The sequence below is a fragment of the Ovis aries genome, chromosome 2 (assembly GCF_016772045.2).
Source record: "Ovis aries strain OAR_USU_Benz2616 breed Rambouillet chromosome 2, ARS-UI_Ramb_v3.0, whole genome shotgun sequence".
NCBI lineage: Eukaryota > Metazoa > Chordata > Mammalia > Artiodactyla > Bovidae > Ovis > Ovis aries.
In genome coordinates, this window is record NC_056055.1 from 198515587 (window position 1) to 198541623 (window position 26037).

The window sequence follows — 26037 nt, forward strand, 5'->3', positions numbered from 1 at the left end:
GTCTCATATTCTAATACATTCTGCGCATGGCCACCAAACTGAACTTTGTAAAGCTAGTTCTGCTCTTCTCTTTGTAAATTTTCAGTGGTTCCACATGGAGTACAAAGTGAGGCTTCAGTAACCAACCAACTCTAGCCTATTTTCCCAACCTGACCTCTGAGAACTTGCCTTCACTTGTATGTATTAATTTGTCCTAAACTGCTTTATGTTTCTGTGGTTTAGCTTATGCTACTTCTTTACTTACAATGTCCTCGTTCTTTTGGACCACCTGGTAAAATCCTATTCCTCATTCTTCAAGGCTTCCCTTCACACCTGTTGTATTCACCTTTCCCTAAACTCCCCACCCCCACACCTTGAAGGAAGAATCATTCCCACATCTGTGTTCCCAATACATCTCTTCATTACAGGACTAACCACAGAGCTTTCAGTCACTTGTTGACTCACTGCCCCACCATGAATTTTCAAAGGCAGAGACGGTACTATTCATCTTTGTAGCACCAGGGTCTAATTCAGTGCTTGGATCATAGCTGGATGCTCATTATCTCTGTTAAATGAACAAATTAATAGACCTTTTCCTGTTTATGGTATTCAGTTAGTCTGTAGCTTCATTATGATACCAATATATGAAAACAAAAGTTATATGTCAAAGAACACAAAGCAACTTTTAGTGACACAGACAGAGTTTGGATTTCTATTAAAATAGTCTTAAATTCTGATAGCTGCTATGGTGTGAACAACATATAGCTTATAATAAGGATAAATATAGCTGATGTTTCGTCAACATCATGACTACTTTCCTTGAAAAAATACTCATTTACTAAGCTGCATTATCTACTTTTTATTCGTTCATTCATTCATTCTTCTGTTTACATCATACCTCTTTCAAAAAGAATTTAAACTTAAACTTTTTAGTTTATTTCATTTATCAACATGTTCTACCTGTCCATGAATCTCTGGTCTTCCTATCTAATGCAATTAGTGAGTACTGAAGGGAAAAAAATTACCTAAGACCATTAAACTGGCTAATTTTAATCTGTATTACTTCTTGAAACTGGAGATTTCTTTTTATTATTCACTGAATCAATCTCCTAACTAGAATTTTTTAAATCCAAAAAGCTAACACAGTATTTTGTGCTCAATATTTTCTAAGACATAGTAGACGCCACATGACATAACAATAGTAAATTCTGCATCAGTGTATTTCATACTGTTAATATTTATCCTTCTATTTTGGAATGTCATTATCTTCCTGTCAAAATGTTTCCCCAGGGAAACAAGCCATTTTCAGAGACAGGAAGTGCCCCAGAAACCCGTGTTAACACTACAGATGTACCCAAAGTGTTCCCTTACTGTCCTTTATGAGGACAGAACATTTGACTTCAGGGCTCATTCTTTAGAGAATTCACTGCAACGCAGCAGGTGGACTCACCTGGTGAGTTCTGGGGAGAGGACACAGGGGAGCCACGTGGGGACTGACAGTAGCTGGGATGGAGTAAGGCATGTGGAGGCACATATGACATTATCTCTTCTTCAAATAAACTGGGGAAAGACAAGAAACAAAATGCATACTTTAGCCAAAGATACAGGTAAACGCTTTGTTTCTGCAATGAGTAAGCTGATTTCCTCCCTCTGGCTCGTTCCATCTGAGGTCCAGTTCACATCCCAAAGAAAGCATCCGTCCCCTTTCTCCTGTGGGTAATCCTTGGGACAAAACGCTGGCTGTTTGCAGCTTTTGTGAAACCTGCGGTTATTTACCTGTTTTCCCATCAGCTTTGGACAACATAATTTCTATTGTGCCACTTAAATAAGTGAGTTTGAGTTTGTGTGTTCATTTGAAAATAGACTGGATTTTTTATTTTTACATTTGAGAATAATATTCAAACACAAGAGATGATGTTTATTGAGGACCCATAATTAATACACAAAGTATGTTCTATATCTTCATTCCAAGACATACAGAACAGGATCTTGGCCTTCAAAGAACTCAGGATTTCATTGGAGAATTAAAAGCAAAATATAATAAAACACTTTGAAAATAATTACAACTGCTAAATAATTAGCTTTCCTATTTACTCTGACTTTATAATATTTTTCAAATGTGAGGATTTTGATCTTATTCAATCTAGTGTCTTCTTTCTGCTCCATAGTGCAGTTTTTATTTCTAATACTCTCCTAGAAGATCTCAGGAATCTGAGATCTTGAAATCCTGGACTTTAATTAACTGCTATAATAAAGAAACATACTGTTGATTGTCAAATATACAAACACTTGACAAAATAGAATCAACAATCTAAGAAAGAGTACTTGCACTTTTTAATTAAGAGGTAGAAGTGGCTTTTCTTTAAAGTTAGTCAAATCTAGAAATCTGTTAAATTTGTTTTCAGAAAACATTGAGAAAAGGTGGCAGCAGTTTAGTCTTCAGAGATTTAAGGAAAGAACTCCTGAGGATTATAGAAATGGCTTTCAACTGAGGCAATTCTGCCCTTCCCTGTACTCTTTGAGAACATTGGACAATGTCTGAGGACAGTTTTGGTTGTGGTAACTGAAAAGGGAGTACTTTTGGCATCTAATGAGTGGGGGTCAGAATGCTGATAAACATCTTACAATGCACAGAAGAGTGCCCTGCAACAAAGACATATCCAGCCCGAAATGTTAGTAATTTTAAGGCTGAAACTCTGGGCTATATTAATAACAATACAATAACATCTTGATAGTTATTTTCTGGTCTTCATTCATCTGCACATGTCTGTTAAACCACTATAAACCACTATAGTAAAAGCATTTTTAGATACCATATTGTTAAGCCATCTATATACTTTTAAACTATAAAGGTCAAAAGATCTAGAAAAAGAAGCAATAAGTAACTGTATTTGTAATACCAAATTAAGCCCCAAAACAAGCAATTCTCTTTCTCAATAAATCAATAACCATTAGAATAATGTGAATTTTAAGTTGATTGCTAAGGAAAAATGCCACATAAAACAGTTGATACCACAAAGGTTTAAAAACTCACACCAAAATCAAGAGTAGCAATTAGCACCCTCTCCTTGAACATCTATATCTGTGTCCTTTGCTCCATGACACCTATCATTTCCTTTAAATACAACCAATATGTGGAAAACTCTCATACCAAGAGAGAACATTTTCTACTTGAAAAATTTAACACAGAGACAGAGAACAATATAAAAACACTCAATACATATCATCCAGGATTAACACATATTTATACTATTATCTTTTGCTTCAAACATATATACATACTTATAGAGGTGAATATACCTATATATAGCTGTATCTATATAGCTGTATAAGTTTTTATTGTGTAGGAAGCCCCTTTTGAGCTCCTCTATCATGATTTTAACATATCCTTCCAGAATTTTAAATTTTCAACATATGTATACAGGAAAAATATATAGTTTTGCCTTATGTGTTACTAGAAATTATATAAATGATTTATAAGTAGATTACATTCTTAAACTATTTCACTCAACAATATATTTCTGATATCCATCTGTGTTACTACATAAGGGATCTACTTTACTATTTCTACCTGCCATGTAATATACAGTCCATTCTATGCATGTTTGTGCATGTGCTCACGCCCTTCTGTCGTATTTGACTCTTTGCAATGCTATGGACAGTAGCCCACCAAGCTTCTCTGTCGATGGGGTTCTTCAGGCAAGAATACCGGAGTGGGTTGCTGTGTCCTCCTCCAGGGGATATTCCTGACTCTGGGATCAAACCCCCATCTCCTGTGGCTCCTGCATAGCAGGAGGATTCTTTACCACTGTGCCACCAGGGAAGCCCTATCTATGAATGTATCCATTTATTTATCCATAACTTTCTTGAACAAATGCTAACTTTTCCCCCACCTGTGTGCTTTTATCAATAATGGTACAATGATTATACTGTATGTATCGTCTTGTATACACATAACAGAGTTTCTTAGTATACATATGAAGTGAAGCGAAGCCGCTCAGCCGTGTCCGACTCTTTGCGACCCCATGGATTGTAGCCTACAAGGCTCCTCTGTCCATGGAATTTTCCAGAAAAAGAGTACTGGAGTGGGTTGCCATTTCCTTTTCCAAGTATACATATGGTATATGTCTAAAAGCAGAGTTTGCTCAGTCATTCGTGTAGGTTTTCTATCCATACAAGATACCGTCAAATTGTTCTTTGAAGAGATTGTAGAACTGAAATACCACCAAATGCAGACAATATGGAGTTCCCATTTCTCACTTGGTATTATCATTTTTAATTTTTTCAATTGAATAACATGAAATAGTGTCTCATTATTTGAAATTGCATTTTATGATTACTATCATCTTTCCATGAGTTTATTGGCTATTCATGCTTTGATTCTTTTGAAGTGCCTTTTTATATCCTTTATTCATTTTTCTTTGGGGTTATTTTCTTTCAAATTGATTTAAAAGCATGCTTTATGTATTCATGATATCTTTGTTTTATATCATGTGAACATAGTCTTCTAGTTTGGTGCCTTTCTTTATGTCTTTATATGTGATGTCTTTCATTACATAAATTAACAATTCCAATGTAGCCAAATTTATCAATCATTTCCTATATAAGCTCTGTATACTTTTTATAATTTAACAGAATATATGAAATAGAATGCATGCTAAGTTGCTTCAGTCATGTCTGACTCTTTTATGACCCCATGGACTGTAGCCCACCAGGCTCCTCTGTCCATGAGATTCTCCAGGCAAGAACTGGAGTGAGTTGCCATTTCCTCCTCCAGGGGGTCTTCTGGATGCAGGGATCAAACCCATGTTGCTTATGTCTTCTGTACTGGCAGGCAGGTTCTTTACCACTAATGCCAAAATAGAATAACCAATAACAAATACAGAAAAGTTATTTTAAAATTCTTAAGTTTATAATAGCTATATTGGAAAAAACTTTACATGGGTTTATTTTGAAATGAATAATTTCCTAGAGCTGTATCATCTCTATATTGCAGCTTGCTGATATTCAAGTCCATTTGTATCAAGCATGACTTTCTTTTTTAAGAAACAGAAAATGTATATACATAAAAAAATAAATCGATATGAGGATATAAAGTACAGCACAGAAAATCTGGCCAATATTTTTATAATAATTTTAAATGGAATACAATAAATGAAATCATTGAATCATTACATTGTACACCTAAAACTAATATAGTTGTGTAAAAATCAATTATGGGCTTCCCTAGTGGCTCAGTGGTAAAGAATATGCCTGCAATGCAGGAGTTGCAGGAGACATGGTTTCAATCCCTGGATTGGAAAGATATCCTGGAGAAGGGCATGGCAACCCACTCCAGTATTCTTGTCTGGAGAATCCCATGGACATAGGAACCAGGAGGGCGATAGTCCATAGGGTCACAAAGAGTAGGACACAACTGAAGCAACTCAGCACGGACGCACACAAATCAATTATACATTAATAAACATATTTTTTATTAAAAAATAATTCATGTTCTACAAAGTTCACCCAAGAAAATATTTTTAAGTAGAAAGAAAAAATAAACAGACAAAGTATAAAAACAGACATAGAGATTCCATCTATGTAATGAACAAATCCACTGCCTGAGTTTATAGTAACTGATGGAAATGACTCAAACTCCAAAGCAAAATAAACAATAAAGAAATGAGAGTATCCCAAAATGTTTCAATAATCATTAAATATTATTTATTAAGCATGCACATGTAATATATTGTTACAGTGTAAAATCATTTATTTGCTAATCCAAATGAAGTAAAAGTCTAGAATTAAATATCATTTATTATATGTACGCAATAATTATAAAGCTATTAATATATAAGTAAATTTCTCATGTTTCTCCAAAGGCTCATTAACTTCAGAAAACATGTCTGTTTTCCTGAAGGTGAAAAAATGTAGTCTTTCTCTATATACAAATCAGTTTTCAAATATTTTAAAATTCAACCACGTAACACATAGAAACTCATGCAAATTATAGTGCTTACCAACATACAAATATTATAAACTATGTTGTAACTCAAAATATTTAGGGCTGTATCATTAAACGTTACTTAACCAAGAGAAGGTATACAACAATTGTGATTTCTGTTTTGTAGTCACTTTTGTTTTTACTAATTCCAACAGTAGAATTCTTTAAATAAAAAAGTCACAGACTTCTATAATGAATCAAAAGAGTCCTATCTCCGCCAGAATTTTGCAATAAAACTTGCTATATTATCAACAACGAAACTATGGTAGAAACATCATATTCCACATTAACTGACCAAGAATCTTCATGAATATCTAGCATGTCACATCCTGCTTTCAGAACTGCCTAAACACCATAGTTGAGGGTTAGCATCTAGCCTGAGAAGTGACCCCTATCCACCAAACAGGTCATGTTCAGGATACAATGAAGGAAAATATCCATGAAAAATGGTTATATCCCTTTGAGTTACATTCTAACTGCAGAGCAAAAGAAAATGAGTTTTTGGCTTTAGTTTTACAAATATGGCAGCAATCAAGCATGTAGCATAAATGGTTAGAGTTAAGATTCTCATGAATAATATGAATGAGACTAGTACTACTTTGGAATAAATAAAACATTGCATGATAATGGCCCAGCATGACTCCCCTTTAATTCCATGGAGATTATAATCCTGGGTGTCCCAACCACTAGGTAAAGCGAAATATTATTTTACTCTGGTCTCCTACATTTGAAAAATAATCAAAACTGAAAAAGTTTCTTAAAAACTTGCCAGGTTTCCATTCTAAACTCCCCTAAAGTTCAAAATCAAAGCCCATCTAACCATTAAAAAAGAAAATATAATTGGTCAGTTTTATGAACGTCTATCAAGTCGGCAGTGCGTACCAGTGACCAAATTTCAACTTTCTTCTCTGATTTCCCAAACTTAAATTCTCAAAGCCATAAAGTAAATAAATGACATCAAATCAGCAAAAGGGGACAAAAGACATTCTGAGAAAAAAATTTTGGAGAAAATACAAATACAGCCTCTCTTTTACTCTCATGCGGTAAGTGAGGTATAACCTTCTGCCTCATTCTGTGATGGGACATTCTACTCATTGGTCTCTTTCCCTTTCCTAATACTGCATCCTCTGCCAGCAGGGTAAAACAAAAGTCAAACTGATTCCAGTGATAAGAAATGAAATCTGAAATGACTTATCACTAAGTCAGTATCCTGTATCTCCATCACGAGTATTCCTCAAGTCTTTTAGAATAGAAGAAGCACTTACTGGCTGCCAATACTAGCACATTATTTTCTAAAGCACTCCAGAATGCCTGATGATAGGAGATTTCCCACTTTGAAAAGGCGTTACATACCTCAGCAGCATGACAAGGTCTGCATCACTTGAAAGACGCACCAATCCTGGAGTCCCTTCAGTTCGGATAAATTGAATCTTCTCCCTATTCAAGCAAATAAAGAGTTCAAATATGTGTAGTAAACGTTGGCGACATAATTCAGTACTTCAGGCATGATTTCTTTAAAAAAGAATGGTCACCACATTTTTTTGGTACCTATTGTGTGGTAGCTACTGTGCCCTAGGAATATGCATCCAAGTAAAACGTGGTCCTTGTCTTCAAGGAGGACGCTCATGAGCATCAACATCACCCATTTTTAACAATGATTAAAAAAAAATATTTCATTGTTCTCATCTTTTGCTACTCAAATACTACTACAGGTAGCAGTACCAACCAACCAATAAAATTCAGTCTCTGCTTTGAGTTAAAGCCTTGTTTTGGGCTTGACTGTAAGTAACAGTCTGGACCATTCAGATTGATTCCTTGTTATTCCAAATAGGATATTCATTTATTTTCCTGAGATATACCTCTACATTATGCATGATGAGCACATTTCTACTTGGAAGTAGGTACTATCTGTAAATTATATATTCTCTATAAAAGCATGTGGCTCTTTCAAATAACTGAAACCTAAAACACCTTCAGTTACTACAGTTGGTGAAACAGACTATATGTACACTCTTGCAAATGTGTATATACTTATATATACACATACCAAACACAATTTCGGACCATTATTTATTATAGAGACATGTGATAATACCAGCGTTCATTTGTTTGAAGAGTCACTGTTTTGTTAATCTCAATTCTTTATATGAATATAAATTCAATAAAATTTTTTTTTGGTTGTTTCCATTCATTTACATTATGCCATTTCAAAGTACACTATATCAATTTTGATAAGAAGACAAAAAATAAGAACATAAACTGGGTACTGAAAGCATTGCTTTTGATAGGAACATACAGTCAACACAAATACACAATTTAAGTGCTAAATGATGATATATTCTGATTTCTGTATACTATGAAATAAAGTATCAATATCTGATATAAATATTTGTTTAGATTTAGTTATTTTCTATAGAGTATCTTGTTTTCCTATTTGATAGTTTCATAAAGTTCTAATTAATTTTTATAATCCCAAATTTCAAATTCTAATTTACCTGTAGGCTTGAAAGTAATGAGGTGATGACAAGGTTCAACTGTTGAGATGAAAAATTCCCTGTGTGCTCTTAACCACATAGCTTACTGGGAATGATAAACTGAGTTTAGTCCTAGGCTTCTTCTGCTTAGATCCATTTTAAATAATGTGTTAGTACATGAAGCACCTAATGTTTGATATTTTCAACTTTTCTGCCTTTTATTGCCAGTATAAACATTATGTTTTACCTAATTTTATATAATATTATAGCCATATTATATATACTATACAGCAGCTAGCTATTGGAAATACAGATACAGATATACATATAGGTGAATGGAAGGCATATATATAAAGGAACTACCAGACAAGAAAAGTCAGCCTGTCTTCTCTGCTTATGGTTATTTCAGTCTGAAGTCTCAAACCAAGCAGAACATTTTCCCTCTAGTGTTATAATCATATGTCTGAAGCACATGATGGAAACCAAGGCCCATTATCAGGTAACTGGTATTTTGATAAGAGATATAAAAGTTGGTTTAAAGAAAGGTAAATCAGAAAAAAATTATCTTGGAAAAAAAATGAACTTGACCAAAGAAGTACTCTTATAAGCGTGACTAACAATATGTTGTGATCTTGCAGAAAAAAAAGCTACCTCTAGTCTATCACAATGGACTAGGCAAACAACAAAACCAGAAAACAAACAGGCTGAACTCTCTCTTCTACTCATTTAACTGGAACCACACGGAACAGGTTGAGTGATGAAAAAGATAGCATGCTCTTGACTGTTGCTTGTGTGCATCCTATGATATCCTGTGGATAAGGAAGAGATCATAGCTTCCTGAGTCAGAAAGATGACAGGGTGAGGGAAAGAAAGCGAAAGACAGTGGAGGAAATATGCCAATTGGGAAACTTCTCATCACTTTCCAGATATTAACTATGAGGCAGTGAAGACAACTGCCTGATTCTTTAGGCCAGAAAATATAGAGGTGTGGCTTCCCTGGTGGCTCAGACAGTAAAGAATCCACCTGCAATGCGGGACACCTGGGTTTGATCCCTGGGTTGGGAAGGTCCCTTGGAGGAAGAAATGGCAACCCACTCCAGTATACTTGCCTGGAGAATCCCCATGAACAGAGGAGCCTGGCGGGCTACAGTTCATGGGGCTGCAAAAGTTGGACACAACTAAGTGACTAAGAACATACCAGAGGCAGGCTGAGACTAGTTCTCTACAGGGCCAGCTAATTTATCACAATGACAAGAGACGGGTCATATGCTTCCAGGAACAAGGCACTGGAACGCGTTATTTGATATACATCATATCACTGTTGTCCAGTCGCCAAGTCGTGTCCGACTCTTTGCGACCCCATGGACTGCAGCACCAGGCTTCCCCGTCCTTCACCATCTCCCAGAGTTTGCCCAAATTCATATCAATATTCATTCATTCAGTAAACAATTTCTGAGTACCTACTATGTGCTAGGCATGGTATCATATACTGGGAATCAAATAGGATGTAAGACACTGCCCCTTTCATGGTGCAGTGGAAGAGAGAGAATCCAAGGGCAATGCCAGCATGACATGAATATATTTAAGTTATTCCATTCATTTAACTGAGCCCTGTTTAGGCCTTCTCTTCTATTAACTCCTTCATGGAGTTTTTTCATGTAAAAACAAAGAAGGCATTGGTTTACTGTCAAGAAAGAAGATCAAGGCTGAGGAAGAGAAAAAGTGGGTAGTTATCCTCAGAAATATCACCAATCTTTTCTGATGGGGGGAAAAACAGGAACTATTCCTTGGTTATCAGGTATTTGCCCAATATTCTTTAGTCCAGCATTTCTTAAACTGGCATCATTGCCTACTAGAAATCTACAGACATAATCTTGAATACTAGGAGAATTTTTACATGCTGTGTTTCCACTTTGATGATTAAAACTGCTAATATGAGGTAAGCATATTTTGGACAAGCTGGATGACATTTATGACTAAACATTACAAAGTGACTTCAACTCCCACGTTTGCATTAACAAGACACTTGTTGCCAAGTGATCAGAGGTGAACTTTTAGAGTGTTGATGAGCAGGGCTTGATGTTAAATACGATAGCTGTACCTGTCTGCTACTAACACGCAATTCTTTCACCATTTAAAAAGACAAAACTTTTCTTTGGTAGTATTAAATTGCAGATTAAATGATAATGATGAAATAAGGCAAGGTAACGTATATGTAAATTGCCATAGGCTAAAGAGAAAACAAAATAAATGGATTTAAAAATGCTAAATAAAGCATGTGTTATGATTTTTTCTAAGAACAAAAGTTTATAAATAGTTTATAAGTAGAAAAATGGCAGTAGAATCATCAAAGGATATGTTTAATGATATATTTTCTTCAGTATTATACTTGGGGGTACACAAGTGAATTGGCTCATCACATAGATAAAAGCAAGCTATTTGTTAAGCAAGAAAAATTATGACCAAGATAATGCCACAGATGCATGTGATAGACCGTTAGACACAAAAATCAAAAGAATCAAGTCAAACACAAGTGAAATACAAAGCACAAATATATCTTTCCACTGACACTGGTCTCAACATTGGTGATTTGACTTCTGCAAAACAAAATCTTCTCGCAATATCATTAACTCAAATGTTATATTTTTTGTTTTTACTTAACTTATATTTCTTTTGGTTTTATAGCTTATAAAGCTGTAAGGATATGGAGTTTATGCATGTTTTATATTTGTACACATTTTACGTTTCACTAAATACACATGGTTAAAAATCACTATTGTAGATCTGAAATGTTTGTTTTCCTTTTAGGATGGAAAATAACAGATTGGATCCTAAAAAATTTCCATGAGTCCACCCAGTATCTGAAATAATCATAACAAGTTTGAGAAATATTGTTGAAGATTCACATGACTCTGATTAGAAGGACTTTTGAAAGTTACATTAATATATTTACTCATTTATTTTATAAATTTACAGAGTTAGAATAAATCTGTGGTAATCCTCTAATTTCTTTCTTTATTGCCTTCACCTTAATGAAGAAATTCTATTCAATCTTAGCAGTTTATAATGAGAATGAAGATTATATTGGCTTCCCTGGTGGCTCGGTGGTAAAGAATCTGCCTGCAATACAGGAGACCCAGGTTCAATCCCTGGGTTGGGAAGATCCCCTGGAGGAGGAAATGGCAACCCACTCCAGTATCCTTGCCTGGAAAAATCCCATGGACAGAGGAGCCTGGTGGGCTACAGTCTATGGGGTTGCAAAGAGTCAGACACGACTGAGTGACTGAGCATGCAAGATTATATTCAAAGAACATTTTATCATTGGACCATTTCCTCATGGGCATGTTGCTCACTGTACCCTTTACAACACACTCCAGCACTTCCTCCAGCACTGCACTTTCTCACACAGCCACTCAGTTATAACTTCAGTTCCTTCTGAGTCGTGCGATTCTGGAGGGCAAAAGCCCTTCCTCCTTTATCTCTGTGCCTTCCAGTACCCAGCACTATGCTGTGTACATAAGACGGGCTTAGCAAAATCAAACCAGGCAAATGATCCGTTAATACCAAAATACATTTGGCTCCAAACAAATTTCCCTGAGTCTATTCAGTATTTGGAATAAACTTATCTTTATACCATTTTTTGTTGTGGTGGAGAAAAGAGAACCAGAAAGCTAACACTATTTACTAAAACAGAACCCACTGCAGGAAATACAAAACAGGTAATGACAACTTCTTCATAAGAAAACACAACTGTTATATAACTAAGAGATTCATACAGATACTAGACTATATATATAGTGACATCTCAGGAAAAAGTCGCTGGCTACTACTGTCTCTCAGATGCCTGTCGAATTCAGACCTTGGTAACCACTTCCTCCCAATGCGTAGAATCACCCCAGAAGATCAACTCAAGCAGAAGATCATTTGAGGACAAGGAACATAGTCTCAAGACTGGAATTCCCACAGAAAATAGCCTCACTGAAACCAACCAACATTTTGGTGTAGTTAAAGTAGGGCACGTGATCAAAAACAATCAGAAGCACCAATGCCTCTAAACCACAACACTCTCTGGATTTCAGACTCTGCACACATGTTTCCTGTATGATGTGGTTGCTGTTGTTCAGTCGCCCAGTCGTGTCTGATTCTTTGCAACCCCATGAATTGCAGCATGCCAGGCCTCTCTGTCCCTCACTATTTCCTGAAGTTTGCCCAAGTTCATGTCCATTGCATCGGTGATGCCATCCAGCCATCTCATCTTCTGACACCTTCTTCTTCTGTAAACAGGTTTCTGTATACAGTTTAGTAAACCTTCAAAAATATATATGTTGTGAAAAATTGCCTCAAGGCAATTTTAGAGAAATCCTCATGACTTTTCTGATGGAGTAATGCCAAGAAAGGAAAATCAGTACTAATGATTCATATTTCTGATTACAGTCACAGGGCATGGTCTGGCTTGAGGTAAGAACCAAGGAGTAGAAAGGTCAACTTTTCTTTCTACTTCCCATTACATAGGTAAGGTTTGAAAATATGGATCTATTATTATCTCACAATGCTTATGGACATACAGAGGTGAAATCAATTAGTCATATATTTAGAAGCAATATTTGTTGTAAGTGGATATAAATGAGCTCTGTGCTAAGAATTCAGAGAGTTACTTAACTCTCTCTGCTTGTTTTCTCATCTTGAAATAAGCATAGTTACAGTATTTGCCTCATAGGTTGGTGAAAAGGATTCAATGAACAAATGCAAATAAAAGGCTTAGCATAGAACTATTATATAGTAGCATGTAAAAATTTCAAAATATTGAGTATATTATCAGATAGGTCTCATAATTATTTATTCCTTTTTCAACAGACAGAATGATCTATTGAAAATAGAGCCAAATTAGATGTCTGGTCATATATTCCTTTTTCTGCTTCTATTGTTGGCAAGTTGTTTTAATCTTTGTATTTATCTTGGTTAATTCCACAGATACCTATTGAGTACCTCTATGATATGCACTAGATAAGACTCTGGCCTCTCTGTAATACTGAAATTAATGCTGTGAGGACCAAAGAGATAATACACATGAAGGGTTTAAAATCCTCATAATTTAACAGACAATGGTAAACATTATTCTCAGTAAAGCAAAATAAAGCAAAACTATTTTAACACTAACGAAAGGAATTTAGTTATTACATGCAAAAAACATGTGGCTATAAGACACCTTAGTCAGACATTCTTAACAGCTTGTACCCTAAATCCATCATTATTCTGAAGAATATCTAGGTTATGCTAAAATGTATAGCTAGAGGTTTATATTTTCTTATTAACTATAATAATTTATTATATATTTGATACAAGAGTTTTAACTGAAAAGATATTCAGGAATTGAAACTATGTTATATAGGCATATATTTTATTTTAAAATATATATATGAAAGAAAAAACAAATGGGTTACAATATAACCCATTAACATTAGAATGGATAAGTCTGTTAAACAGTATGTAAAGGAGTAGGCAAGGATACAGCAGTATTTTTTAGACAGTGATATAAAATGTCAAGGTAAATGAAAAAAATAACTTGAGACACCAATTTCCAGAAAATCGTGCTAGAAGTTTTCTAGATTTGGCAGTCATTATTTAGAAAACTATAAAAAAAGTCCACTCATAACAGAAACAAAAACATAAAATACTTTTGGAAAACCTAGACACAAAACATTCAGTGCCTATATAAATAAATAAATAAGAAAAATGCATTGTAAGAAATGCAAAGGTTGAATGCATGAAAAATTATACCTGTAGAAGAAAAAATGGAAAACTGTAAACATCTTAATCATATGCAAAGTAACTTAAGCTTTTTTAAAATGTCCATCAAAATCCCAATGTAATTTTAAAGGTTAATAACATTATTCAAAATTTCATCTTGTTACTTAAAATAATGCTACATGCTAGAGAATTTTAGCCAAGTTTTTAAAATAAATAATTGTTACGCTACCATTTCATGGGATGTAAAGTAATTACTGGAATATACAAAGATATATAAATTGATTTATTAAAAAGAGGGATTCTATATCTTTATATATGTGATCTTGAACACTGGAAATGTAGTTACTTACCCCTTTGAGGTGAATAATTTTAGGGGCTATCATTAAGTCCCAAATATACTGCTATGAAATTGATTAATTTATCAAATATTTCTTAAACACCCACTTTATACAATATAAGATATGAGGTACTACGAGAAGTAAGAACTTATAAAATGAGTAAAATACAACTTGATTTCATGTAGCTTATACTTGATTTGGAATATAAGTGTAAGAAAACATATGGTAGGAAAATATAAGATGTTTTTAAACATTTTAAGCACAGATGGTAATATTATACCATTTTTATTGTAAATATAAAATTCAGAAACATATGATACCTGATTTTTGGTATAATGGCACTCTGATGGGTCTGCAAGAATGTTTACTATAAAATGTACCTTCAAGGTACAGACAGTAATAACTTATTCAATGGGATGTACTAATAGTATCCATTTGTATGTAGGACAATGTGCTTGAAATAAGGGCATTTTAAGTTTAACCAAATTAATTTTTCTGAAGATAGTTTCCATAACTATTCAAATTCATTGAGAAAGACAAAAAATACATTGTTAACATAGAGGCTATGTATATTTTATTTGCTTTGTAAGATTCACTAATAATTTTGCAATTAAATGTAGATATAAAAATCAGATTTCATTAAAATCCATTTTTAATATCAGAAGTAGTAATACATTGTTTTCTATGATTAAAGAAATGGTTTATTATTCTCTTGGGTTTAGGGAAAGCATTGAGGATAGAATCCTTCCTGATACTGTACTTTGGTCCACACAGAGATGACATCTGATGAGCAACTGAAGAAGGATGCCATTCTGCTGAACTCTTTTTTGATATGTGCAACAGAATATAGCAAAAATCAACAATAGAACAGACATACCTAAAACATGGTTATTCTTCATGCAAGAAAATGGTTTGAAAACCCTAACTGAATCCTTTGTTAGCCAGAAAATATAATGCTTTGGAGAAATATCCAGTAGATGAACATATTTAAGAGCTTTGTTTATGGAAAAATTTAACAAATACCTGGGTATAATACTTTAAGAGAATCTAAACTAATCTTGGCTATGAGAATTTTTCTTTGGGGCCTTTCTTAACCTTAAGTGATTGACTGTCTAGTTATTTTAAAATTAATAGTTATGAAATTCCACATAGGGAAAGTGTGAAAACTAGACAATTATGTACATTTTGATGTACATGTCAAAAATCTATACACTACTACAAATTGGAACATCCATTTGCATAAAACATAAGTAGCAATTATTTCTTCTGCAGAAGCTGTGGAATAGAGATCTAGGACTAAGGATCTGTGTTCCTTACTATCCTAGGTAACAATATTTCAACCCTCTCATTAGATCTACAAGATTATTGCCTGAGAAAATGAGTATAATTCACCTTTGGATGACTTCTAAAATGTTATGTCAATGACTCTGCCATGATGTTTGGCCCTCAGTAATTTGTACTGAATCTTGAACCAGAAGACTCATTCCTCTGTGCAGATGTGGAGCAGTCAAGGCTGGTTTCATTGCTTACATGTAAAAAATTTTAGAACAAAGTTTCCTAAAGAACATAGAGTAAGCGCAGCACTAGAAAGCTGTCCAACATAGAAATTAGTGATGGAAGGCAAGAGACCATTCCTGTACTTTAACTACGCCCACAGAATTATACAATGGCACTTATACATATGATCCATCTTAAGAAGAGTGCTTTAGAAAACCAGTAAATTTAGGGGAAATTACTTTGAACTGAGTCCTTGTGATATAATCAAGAAGTGAAGGATGGGCTACTAATATAATATTACTTAAATTTACTATATCCTTTCTATTGCTTATATAGTATCAGCGCAGTAAATATACTATCTCATTTAATCTTCAAAAGGACACTGCAAGTTAGAAACTCCTATCCCCATCCAGATGAGGAAACTATGACTTGGAGGAGCTAAATGCCTCATTCAAAGTCTGGTGAGTAAACCACAGAGCCAGAATTCAAACCAGGTCTTTTTGACCCTGAACTCTTAAGATCTATATTTTACTACTTTCTAAGTGTCATTATTAATGCTGATCTCCCAGTTGGGAAACAGGACTCTCCAATAACATTATGTGGTTGTCAGTGAATTATCTTAAGTATTTTTAAAAAATTCAATAGTTAAGCCTATGTAATTTTTTCATAAGAAAAAAAGTTCCAATGGAGATTTCCTGTTACATATAACTTGGTACAACAAAGTTTAGAAGTTTGTCACGTTGGTTCCAGACATCTGAAAGAACAGTAAACAAATGAGGAGAAAATGATGAGAGAGCTAGGCAGGTCGTAACAGGAAATGCATAAGGATTGGCAAGGGGAAATCTATGCTATTTTGAACAAGTAGATCAGATGTTAAGCGAGATTAATATTCTAGCCAATATTAAATGCAGAAAAACTCATCTGTTAGAAAACTGAACAAAAAATAGATTAGAAATTTTGAACACTGGGGTTTGTTTTAAGAAAGGTAGCTTTCGGAAATTTTAACTTTTTATTCCACAAAATTCTGTATTATTTGATAATTTCACAATGGCATGCACTGTTTTTAAAAATGAAAACAAAATTAACCATATAATTTGAACAATAATGAAATTCCAGGGCTCTTAAAATAGGGTTATGGGAAGAAACAGAAGGTCAGAGTCTGCGTTTGCTTCTATTCTGGTGAACCCTGGGACACATATTCATTTGCCTTTTGTAGCTCAGAATTTCTTGACTTCCAATTTATTGATTTACTAGTGACATAAATAGGAAATGGCCCAATTTATTTAGAACAGAAAAAAAGCATCACAGATTATTCTCACGGGAAGGAAATTTTTCAAAGAACATACTCATGGAGGGAATTGACCTATAGTTCGAAATAATTATCATCAATGTTTGAGGAAAGCTGGGTTAGTAGGGAGTAGATCTACTGGTTAAATTCAACTATTATACAAAAGGGAATTCTCAACTCTTAAGTCAGTTTTACAGTACTTGGTTCCTTGTTCATAATACAATATTGTACAAGTACCAACACCAAAATTTTATTGACTTTGCATGCATTCCATTCATCTATAAAATATTCTTAAAAGGTTGTGTTTTTAATTAACAGATTGTCTTTGGATAATATCTTAGAACATTTTGTATCCGTCTGTATTTTAAAGTTATAGAGCTTCTTAGTAGGATTACTCTCTTTCACTAAGAACCAATGTAGTAATCCAATGAGACACAATCCATTTGATGGAACTACAACTTTTGGATGTTGAGTTTTCCGAGCAAATAGATCTCTTTTGAGATTAAAAAAGAGAGAGAAAACAACTTGGTAGCATGTACATTTGCTTGAGAGATGAAGTTAGAGGAAGCAGAATTTTAAAAATAGCAATTGAAAGCAAAAGCTATATCCCAATGATGAAAACCTATAACCTTTCTACAGGACAAGGTACTCAAGGTACGCCTCAAGGAAGAGAAAGCTGTGTACGGATACAAACTAAACAAATTGCTTGCTATCTTCTGGAGGGCAAGGAATCATACGAGAAAAATGAAAAAAACACAAGGCACAGAGGTGTACCTATTTGAATTTCCCAAAGACTGACACTTATTTCCTCATTATATTATGGAGAAAATAAGAAGGAATATTTTTATCTGTACCACCGATGAGGAACAATGTACACACAGCTCAGGACAGGCTCACAGTTACCTTTGCTACTTTTGAGCCATGACTCAGCAGTTCCATTCCATGCATAAATCTCTTATCAAATATATGACTGAAATATGAGATTAAAGAACCCCAGCTTCCCCGCCTTCATTTGTGGGAATGTTCCTTACAATGCAGTTTTTAACGATTTGAAACAGAGTGTTCCTTCAGATGTACAAACTTCCCCATCATGTAGTTACGATAAGCAAAGTGCTGAACTATCAACAGATTTTCAGGCTAAAAGCCATAGTGGCACACACTCTATGTAAGAGCAACATTATTCCACTGATTGAAGTTCCTGCTTCTTCCTACTTGTCATGACTGCTCAAGCTTTCCATGGTCAAATTCTATACACAGTTATAGAAAGTATAAATGGAAATTTATTAATGTTTTGAAATAAGATGGAAATATTTTAAAATCTATCAAATAATATCTTAGCAATAGATTATCACATGAGATTGTCCTTAACTGAGGACCCCAGGTGTCAGTAAAAAATAAAAACCTTCAGCAATTTTTAGGAGTTTAGAGACTTTAAAGACTCTAAAAAGCAGAAGGAATAAAACAAAACTGGAATCTTCCAGTGGGGCCTGTAGGTATTTCCTGTTAGGACCTGTTAAGGTTCAGTCAAGTTAATGGTAATGTGTATTGCCTTGTTCAGGTAGATTATATCATCTTATTTCTCTGACAATAGAGATCTTACGATATGTTAAATTAATAATAATGCGGAGTTGCAGAGCAAAAGTGGAAAATTTTGTGTTTCCTTTTTCTTGTTCTTTTTTGCTGGGACAGGGTTCTTTCAGAGGAATGAATATTGACTACAAGCGGAGGAGCAGGTTGGAGCTGAAGATGGTAAAGAGAGAAAACAGAGTTCTCCCTATTTTCTGATTTGCAAAAGAGGAGGGATTTTGTTTGTATGTTTGTTTGTTTTGCTTTGCAGCCCAGAACCTCTAAGATCTCTCATTATAGAACTGAGGGGCTCATTTCTGCAAAGTTATTTTTACAGAAGACTCTCTAGAGGCCTATGGGTTGCTGAGTAGATGCTATAATATAAAATATACACAATGACAGCTTGTATAATTTTTAAAATTTTTCCTGACCGAGAACAGCATGCTTGTCAAGTTGGGGAAAACACTGATACCTGAGTTAGATGTTAGTTAACTATGTGAAACCAGGATTTCTCTATAAGCAACATTAGTAGTATCATACTTGAAATTATGTGAAGTTTTAGCCTTTAGAAACTTTAGAAAGTTTTAATGATGACTTTTAAGATACGAGAGACTAAGAACATCATAAGAAGGATATTTGGTAATTTATCTCCATATCAACATCTACCTACATTCACTATATTTGCAAAATGTTACTAGATATTTTAGCAGTAAGGAAGGAGAACTAATGAACTGGATAAGATCTCTATTTGCAAATAGCTTATAATCTAATTGGAAAATAAAGCATAAGGACTTGAAAAGTCAAAGCACAAAAGTCACATAACCAAAATAGTAGGAAGGACAGCTTGATACATTAAATAATTAGCGATCAAATCAGTGTCTAGACCAGAGGCTATTATACCTGGATGTGCCATTGAAATCATGTGGAGAAGTTTTAGGAAATTAAATGCTTGAACTTTACCTAGACTTCCTGAACTAAATTTCTGGTCAGGGCATGGGAGGATAGAGGGCATAAATTCAGAGAAGAGAGATAAGTTGGGGGAAGCAAGACCTGGCATTTTGGACTTTATAAAACTCCCCAGTAATACTGACAAAAACAGTTCGACACAGCTTAGTGGAACAGTATTTAAGAACTGCTGTCATGGACCAGGATGGCCCCACCGGGCAAACATATTTTTGCCATTAAAAGTGGCATGCGGACTAAATGGGCTTTGAGTTATGTAGGATTTCAGCAGAAACTCCCAATTCTTTCCATCTCCACCTCTCTGATGCTAAGCACACCAAAGTTGAGAAAGACTAGACTACATCACGAGAGTGAGAGTCCACCATGGAGCCGAAAGGCTTCAAGGAGGGGCCTCTTACACTGAATTTAAAAGGAAAGATCTTGCCACACTCAGAAGAGCTTGCCAGGGGAAAGGAACAGCATGTATTCAGGAAAGTAAAATTGGGTTTGAAGCATGATACACTGAAGAGTTGTTTAGAAGAGAGGGGTCATACAGGGGAATGCTGGACTCTGGAGAAGATTAGATTTCTTCTTTGAGCTTCACTGTGTTTTTATTATGGAAAAATGTCAGTACCAAGTCTAAGATTTTATGTCTCAATTCAATAAACATTATGCTACTTTTGCTTATTCACGTTACATCCAAATAGTCAGTGTCTTATTATATTCATTATAATCTACACATCTAGGATGCATTCTTGGCTGTGAAATTTTGTTTGTTTTTTTTTTTTCATATTCTTTAAAGATGGTTCTAGGTTCTTTAGTCAAATTCATTCAATTCTCATACTTAACAGTGAAAAGCCAGGACTGCACTGATCTGATATTGGTGACAAAGTATTTGTGCACAAGATGCCTTTGTTCAGAATGCCAGAAAGCAAAAGTGAATTTCCAAGACGATTATCAGTGTTACTGAAGATTTAATGGTTGGGGCTTATGCAACTTGAATCAAATACCAATATTTTGGTTACCTGAGTGAGTGATTCCTGGTAAGATCAGGTTGACGTTCCTGCAGAATTTCAAAGATGTTGGGCTGGCGCAGAAATGCAACAATCTTGTCGTTGTAAGCTGGAAAAATATATATATAAATAAATATATAAATATATATTTATATAAATAAATAAATATATATATATAGTATGTAACAATATTTTCAAATCTGTTGTTAGTTTCATTCACATAAATCCAGACTTCTTTTGTTTTCCTGATTAATATTTCCTGTATTCAAAGTCATAGTTCAGAGCCCCTGTGCTGTGCTGTGCTTGGTTGCTCAGTTATGTCTGACTCTTTGAGATCCCATGGACTATAGCCCACCAGGCTACTCTGTCCATGGGGATTCTCCAGACAAGAATACTGGAGTGGGTTGCCATGCCCTCCTCCAGGGGATCTTCCTAACCTAGGGATCGAATCCAGGTCTCCCGCATTGCAGGCAGATTTTTTACTGTCTGAGCCACCAGGGAAGCCCAAGAATACTGGAGTGGGTAGCCTATTCCTTCTCCAGGGGATCATCCCAACCCAGGAATCAAACCAGGGCTTCCTGCATTGCAGGTGGATTCTTTACCATCTGAGCTACCAGGGAAGCCCTTAGAACCACTATAGGTAACTAAATTCCAACTTGTGTCTGTCCTGCTGTATGAGTATTGGACTTAGATGTTAGGTATGATTGATTTACACACTCATTAAACTCATTTGATGAGCCATATTTATTATCAAATTGCAAGATAAGATCGTCAGCAAGATTCTAGATACTGATACTACTACTAATTCTAGACACTGAGACTTATTGCTACTTCTTACTAAAATCAACTCATAAGCAACTGCTAGAAACGGAAAACCATCTTCTGATTAAATGTCAGCCACCTACGGGGGTAAAGAGGCAGAGCCAGAGTTGCTAAAATACAAGAGTTGCCAACAGCAACTACTAAAACGCAGAGGCAAGCCATTCCCAAATTCTAGGTGGAAATAAATGCCACTAAGACACAGGGTAGCTCTTTACCAAATCAACTACACCGACAGCTACAATACAACCAGCATCATCAATTATGTACATAATATTTTAAAAGGAAAATCTATATCTTAGTTAAGGTTGGCTAATGTCTATAGAAATTTTAAATGTAATTAAAATTTATTAAAGGCTCTGCTAATATTCTTTTATCAAGAAAACTAACTTAGCTACTTAAGATAATTCATCTTCATTACATTTCTATTTCTAATCCAAAATATAGATACATTTAAATCACAGAACTGAGTATCTGGATCCTCAAACACCACAGATTCTAGTTCAGTTACTACTCTTGTATTCATAAATACGATCAAGAAACATGCCTTACTTAAAAACATCAGTCAAAAGAAACACAATTCTCTGGTCATCTGCCACTTCAAATTTTAACTACATCATGCTTATTTTAGTTAAATGTGAATGAAATTTTAAAAAATACTATCTGCTAAAATGGAATCTCATTATCAAACTCAACGTGTCCTAACTGCACTTTTCACCACAGATAAATAATAAACATACTTTTATAGTTGAAATCTTATCACTAGATTTTTATATTTCATCTAAGATCAGAGACTAGATAATTTTTAAACTACAATTTTATAGTCCTTAAAAATTCTATGTGTAGTATTTAGCATCAAATTAGTAATTATACAATAAAATATAGACTATTTTATTTCTACTCAGAATTTCTTCTATCAGTGGTTCTCAAACTTCCTTAGGCCATGTGCACTGCATTATATTTCATGGTAAATCTTTCTTTAAAAAATAAAAATTTTAAGATAAAACCAGACAAATGAAGAGCTGCTCAAATTGAAGATGGAACAGCCCATTTGCCAGCCTATCCATTCCATCTACCTTAGGGGCTCCAGGTTTGAAAACTGATCTACTTCAACCTCTTCATTTTACTAACAACTCAAACTGTTCTTTAGGCCTACTGGTCTGTATTCATTTATATTTATTTTACAATTTTGGCGCTTTTGCTATCTTGAATTTGCCACAAAACCCCTTAAGAATGTGCCATCATTACTACTACAGGCTCACACACCATTTAAACTCTGTCTCAAGTACTGGATATATAGTAAATAAATATCTGTTTGTCCAAATGCCTAATTTAAAATGGCCACACAATCCAGTAGCTTTAACAACCTATTTTTCCTTAACTTCAAGAGTCTAGCATAAAGACTTCACATGGAAAAGGCAGAGTAGTATAAAAATTCTCAGCCTACAGGATTTTATAAGACATAAGTGTTTGATACTCAAATCAGTGTTTTAGGGATAATGCAACTGTTCCTTGGTACAGAGCAAAGGCAGCAGGCTGACAGCAGGGAAGAATCAGCAGAGAACGCATGGTACACACTGACATGAAAGCAACGCTAAGACTGTGGGGAAGAGATGACATACCCACTGGAACCATGTCCTGGTACTGCGGCCTGCTGACTGTATTGAACGTGCTCGATGGCCTGGGAAGAACGGGTGGTCCTGCATGTCGAGAATCTTCTCCTACCTGCAAACACAAGCAGTGTTTATGTTCTACACTAAATCCCAGAATACTTTACAATGGTATCCTAAGCCAAGTTGTTCAGAATACTGACAACAAGCATTGCTAAGTACCAACTGATCAGAACAGAGGCTAGCTTGAAGAGTGGACACAGGACTCTCAAAAGCTCTGCTTCAGTTGCTGAATTGAGGGGAGGAGTTGGGGTATCCATGTCCCTGAGAGGGGCCAGGGCTGTGACTACTGACCAAGCATACAGAAAGAGCTCAATATGCCTGTGGGGATGTGGATGCTGAATACATGTTCCTCTGAAGTAACTTCTACCTGACAGAACACAGATCTGCAACAATATATCAGGGAGAACACTTGGGTGCTTCACTGGGGCAGTGCCAGGATATACCTTCTTTTGGCCGAGCAAGTCAGGGAATCCCTTGCCTCAGCAGAGGAGGAGCTGAAGAGCAGCAGTCTTTGTGAGGGTTTCTGAGTTGGGTATTATCTCCTCAGAAGCAATTTTATGTGCTTATTAGTGCACCCAGAGCAACAGCTCTTTCTGGTTTGAGCCTCCCACACCAGTGAGCTAATCATAGCAGGTGTGGAGGAGCTAAATAGGGTTTCCCCAACCCAAATTAGTTTTTTCACCTACTATAGACTTAGAAACTCATATATACAAAAATGCCCATTAGTAGTCTTACCAGAAAACTCTAACACTGCTTTAGCTTCTGTTTTAGCATTTTCCCCCCACGTTACAAAAGTATTTCACGGCAACAGTAGAACAATCATATGAGGGAGTTAAGAGAACAAGAGGCAAAATAATTTTGTGGATTTATAAATTTGTACATTTATTTTTTTAATGATTTTTTGTTTTATTTTTATATTTTTAAAATTTAGTTAATTTATTTTTAATTGGAGAATGGTCATTCTCCAGCTTACAATATTGTGTTAGCTTCTGCCATAGATCAACATGAATCAACCACAGGTGTACGTATGTCCCCTCCTCCTGAGCCTCCCTCCCACCTCCCACCCCATTCTACCTTCTAGGTTATCACAGAGCACCAGATTTGAGCTCCCTGCATCCTACAGTAAATTTCCACTGGCCATCTAATTTTACATATGGCAATGTAGATGTCTCAAAGCTGCTCTCTCAATTCATCCCACCCTGTCCTTCCCCTCTCAGGTCCACAAATCTCTTCTCTATGTCTGCGTCTCCACTGCTGCCCTACAGATAGGTTCATCAGCACCATCTTTCTGGATTCCATATATATGTGTCAATATGTGATATCTGTCTTTCTCTTTCTGATTTATTTCACTCTGTACAGGCTTTAGGTTCATCCACCTAACTAGAACTGAGTCAAGCATGTTCCTTTTTATGTCTGAGTAATATTCTGCTCTGTATATGTACCACGACTTTTTTATCCATTTATCTGTCAATGGGCATCTAATTGTTTCCATGTCTTAGCTATTGTAAACAGTGTTGTGATGAACAGTGGGGTACATGAGTCTTTTTCAATTATAGTTTCCTTAGGGTACATAGTCAGTAGTGGGATTATTGGGTCATATGGTAGTTTTATTCCTAGTTTTTTAAGGAATCTCTATACTGTATGCAGGTCAAGAAGCAACAGTTAGAACCGGACATGGTACAACAGACCGGTTCCAAATTGGGAAAGGAGTACGTCAAGGCTATATATTGTCATCCTGCTTATTTAACTTATATGCAGAGTACATCATGAGAAATGCTAAGCTGGATGAAGCACAACTGGAATCAAGATTACTGGGAGAAATATCAATAACCTTAGATATGCAGATGACACCACCCTAATGGCAGAAAGAGAAGAAGAACTAAAAAGCCTCTTGATGAAAGTGAAAGGGGAGAGTGAAAAAGTTGGCTTAAAACTCAACATTCAGAAAACTAAGATCATGGCATCGGTCCCATCCCTTCATGGCAAATAGATGGGGAAACAATGGAAACAGTGAGAGACTTTATTTTCTTGGGCTCCAAAATCACTGCAGATGGTAACTGCAGCCATGAAATTAAAAGACACTTGCCTCTTGGAAGAAAGGTTATGAGTAACCTAGACAGTATATTCAAAAGCAGAGACATTACTTTGCCAACAAAGGTACCTCTAGGCAAAGCTATGGTTTTTTCAGTAGTCATGTATGGATATGAGAGTTGGACTATAAACAAAGCTGAGTGCCAAAGAATTGATGCTTTTGAACTGTGGTGTTGGAGAAGACTCTTGAGAGTCCCTTGGACTGCAAGAAGATCCAACCAGTCCATCCTAAAGGAAATCAGTCCTAAATATTCATTGGAAGGACTGATGCTAAAGCTGAAACTCCAATATTTTGGCCACCTGATGAAAATAACTGACTCTCTGCAAAAGACCCTGATGCTGGGAAAGATTGAAGGCGGGAGGAGAAGGGGACAACAGAGGATGAGATAGCTGGATGGCATCACCGACTCGATGCACGTGAGTTTGAGTAAGCTCTGGGAGTTGGCGATGGACAGGGAAGCCTGGCCTGCTGCAGTCCCTGGGGTTGCAAAGAGTCAGACATGTTGAGCGACTGAACTAGTATACTAGTATACTAATTATACTAATTATACACTACTCCATAGTGGCTATATCAATTTGCATTCCCACCAACAGTGCAAGAGGATTCCCTCTTCTCTATACCC

At 35.4% G+C, this 26037-nt stretch overlaps 1 protein-coding gene across 7 annotated transcripts in view; it reads right to left on the reverse strand.

Annotated features, from left to right (window-relative positions):
* Positions 1–26037, reverse strand: part of HECW2 (HECT, C2 and WW domain containing E3 ubiquitin protein ligase 2) — a 446556-nt gene that overhangs the window by 53711 nt on the left and 366808 nt on the right. For all 7 annotated transcript variants that reach the window (XM_060411238.1, XM_060411235.1, XM_027965053.3 and 4 more), the window contains 4 exons: positions 23273–23375; positions 20844–20940; positions 7319–7402; positions 1430–1539 (listed from right to left, as the gene is read on the reverse strand). In XM_060411238.1, coding sequence (XP_060267221.1) covers positions 1430–1539; positions 7319–7402; positions 20844–20940; positions 23273–23375 — 394 coding nt within the window. The remainder of the gene's footprint in view (positions 1–1429; positions 1540–7318; positions 7403–20843; positions 20941–23272; positions 23376–26037) is intronic.